This window comes from Macrobrachium nipponense, chromosome 35 (assembly GCF_015104395.2).
Source record: "Macrobrachium nipponense isolate FS-2020 chromosome 35, ASM1510439v2, whole genome shotgun sequence".
In the NCBI taxonomy this organism is placed as follows: Eukaryota; Metazoa; Arthropoda; class Malacostraca; order Decapoda; family Palaemonidae; genus Macrobrachium; species Macrobrachium nipponense.
Window position 1 is genome coordinate 65,391,926 of NC_061096.1, and position 1,794 is coordinate 65,393,719.

The 1,794-nt window shown below is 40.1% G+C and overlaps 1 protein-coding gene across 1 annotated transcript in view; it reads right to left on the reverse strand.

Moving 5' to 3' along the window:
- The window catches only part of LOC135208384 (ionotropic receptor 25a-like), a 17,772-nt gene extending 16,222 nt beyond the window's left edge, over nucleotides 1-1,550 (reverse strand). Inside the window, exon 1 of the mRNA XM_064240484.1 lies at nucleotides 1,410-1,550. Coding sequence (XP_064096554.1) covers nucleotides 1,410-1,550 — 141 coding nt within the window. The remainder of the gene's footprint in view (nucleotides 1-1,409) is intronic.
- Nucleotides 1,551-1,794: the final 244 nt, after the last annotated feature.

The window sequence follows — 1,794 nt, forward strand, 5'->3', positions numbered from 1 at the left end:
GATTCTCGGCCATTCCATTGAGGAAGGAGAGAGTGTGTATTTTGTCTGGTGATAGAAGTTCGCTCTCGACGTGGTTCGAAGTCACGTCAAAGCCGTTGGTCCTGTTGCTGAATAACCATACTGGTTCCATGCAACGTAAAAGCACCATACAAGCAATCTATATATGTGAAGTGCCTTCACTTTAGGGGGAAATATTACGCTGAAAACTGAAATATGAATCAGCTTACGCAAGATCTCGTCAAGTAAGGAAGATTGGAATGAGAGAATCGTCGTTAAAGCTTAACTTGATGTGTGTTAGAGCACTTAGACTGACGATCTATAATATGTTTAAATAAATCGGACAAATGAGAGAGAATCTAAGTGGTTTTGTCGTATAGATTTAGTGAAGATTTCCAAAACTTTATTTTTAAGATTTAAAAGAAAATAACTGATCTACTATTGAATTAAAGAGCTAAAGCTAAATCCTCGCAAAGGTTTTATGGTAAATTAATTAATACTTTAGGTGAAATCATATTACCAAATGAAATGGGAAGTGAAAAAGGGAAGTAACGGCTACTTGCCTTGTTGTTGTAAGGTCGATATTAGATTACCGTTGGTACATATGGAACCATAAAGTCAGGGTAAATGTCAGGTTTCCTACAGTATACCTGGACGATCTGTCACTATAATATTGCTAATCAAGAACTACCCGGTGTTCCGTGTGAGGCCAAAGCAGACATCCATATCAATTTTTTTTTATAATCAAACGAAGAAAATAGTAGAGAAGCGGCCGGGGGGCGGGATGGGGGGAATACAACATGAACGGCAATGGTAACAAGTAGGGATAAAAATGAAGAATAGATTCTCATTTACATAAAATATTTAGCATAATGATCAAAGGTTACGGGATCCCATGAAAGAAATAGATATTTATGTGTAGTATATTTCTGGCAACTTGATAACTAAAGAGGAAAGGGAGGAGAGGATGGCCACAGAGATGGATAAATGGCGTGAATGAGGTATTGGAAATTAACAAGCGTTACAGCATATTCAAGGCAATGGTGAACTGCGACATAAGCCTACAGGATTTGACGTGCTGCGATGACCCTTCCGTTTTGGAGTTTCTCTGTGTAAGGTGGTCAAAGATGATTCAGCAGTTACAGTATGAATGTTAATGTAATGGGCAATTAGTTCCTCAAATATCCTCGTATTTTCATCACGCAATTTGCAGAACCACATCTTAGATATTTGCAGTTAAACCTCTTTATCTTCCGCGGTTTAGGATGCTCCCCAAGACGCTGAAAAACACACTAACTTTGCATCCTTCAACTGCATTTGGAGGAGAACGAAGTTAGGATGCTCAGGGCGACCGAGTAGGAAGGTTAAAAAAACCTTTTTTTTTTTTTTTTTTCCAGAAGTTTTGGGCTGACTAATAGCTGGGTTGACCGGGAGTGTGTCAACATCTTCGGGGACCTTTTACATTTGTTGGTGTGCAAGGTTGCTGCAGATGCTCTCTGCCTCGGTGTGTGGCGTCTCGCTCCTACTTCCGGGGGCCTCCGAGTCATTAACATGGAGTCGTAACGAAACCTTGTGCGATCTCTCTCTCTCTCTCTCTCTCTCTCTCATCTCTAATTCTCAGCTTATAACTATCAACACTTTTAGGTATTAGATTAAGCCTCTCTCTCTCTCTCTCTCTCTCTCTCTCTATTCTGCAGTTATAACTATCACCCCTTTTTGGTATTAGATTTTTTTTAACAAAGCCCCCTCTCTCTCCTCTGCTCTCTCTCTCATCTCTCTCTCTCTCTCTCTCCTCTC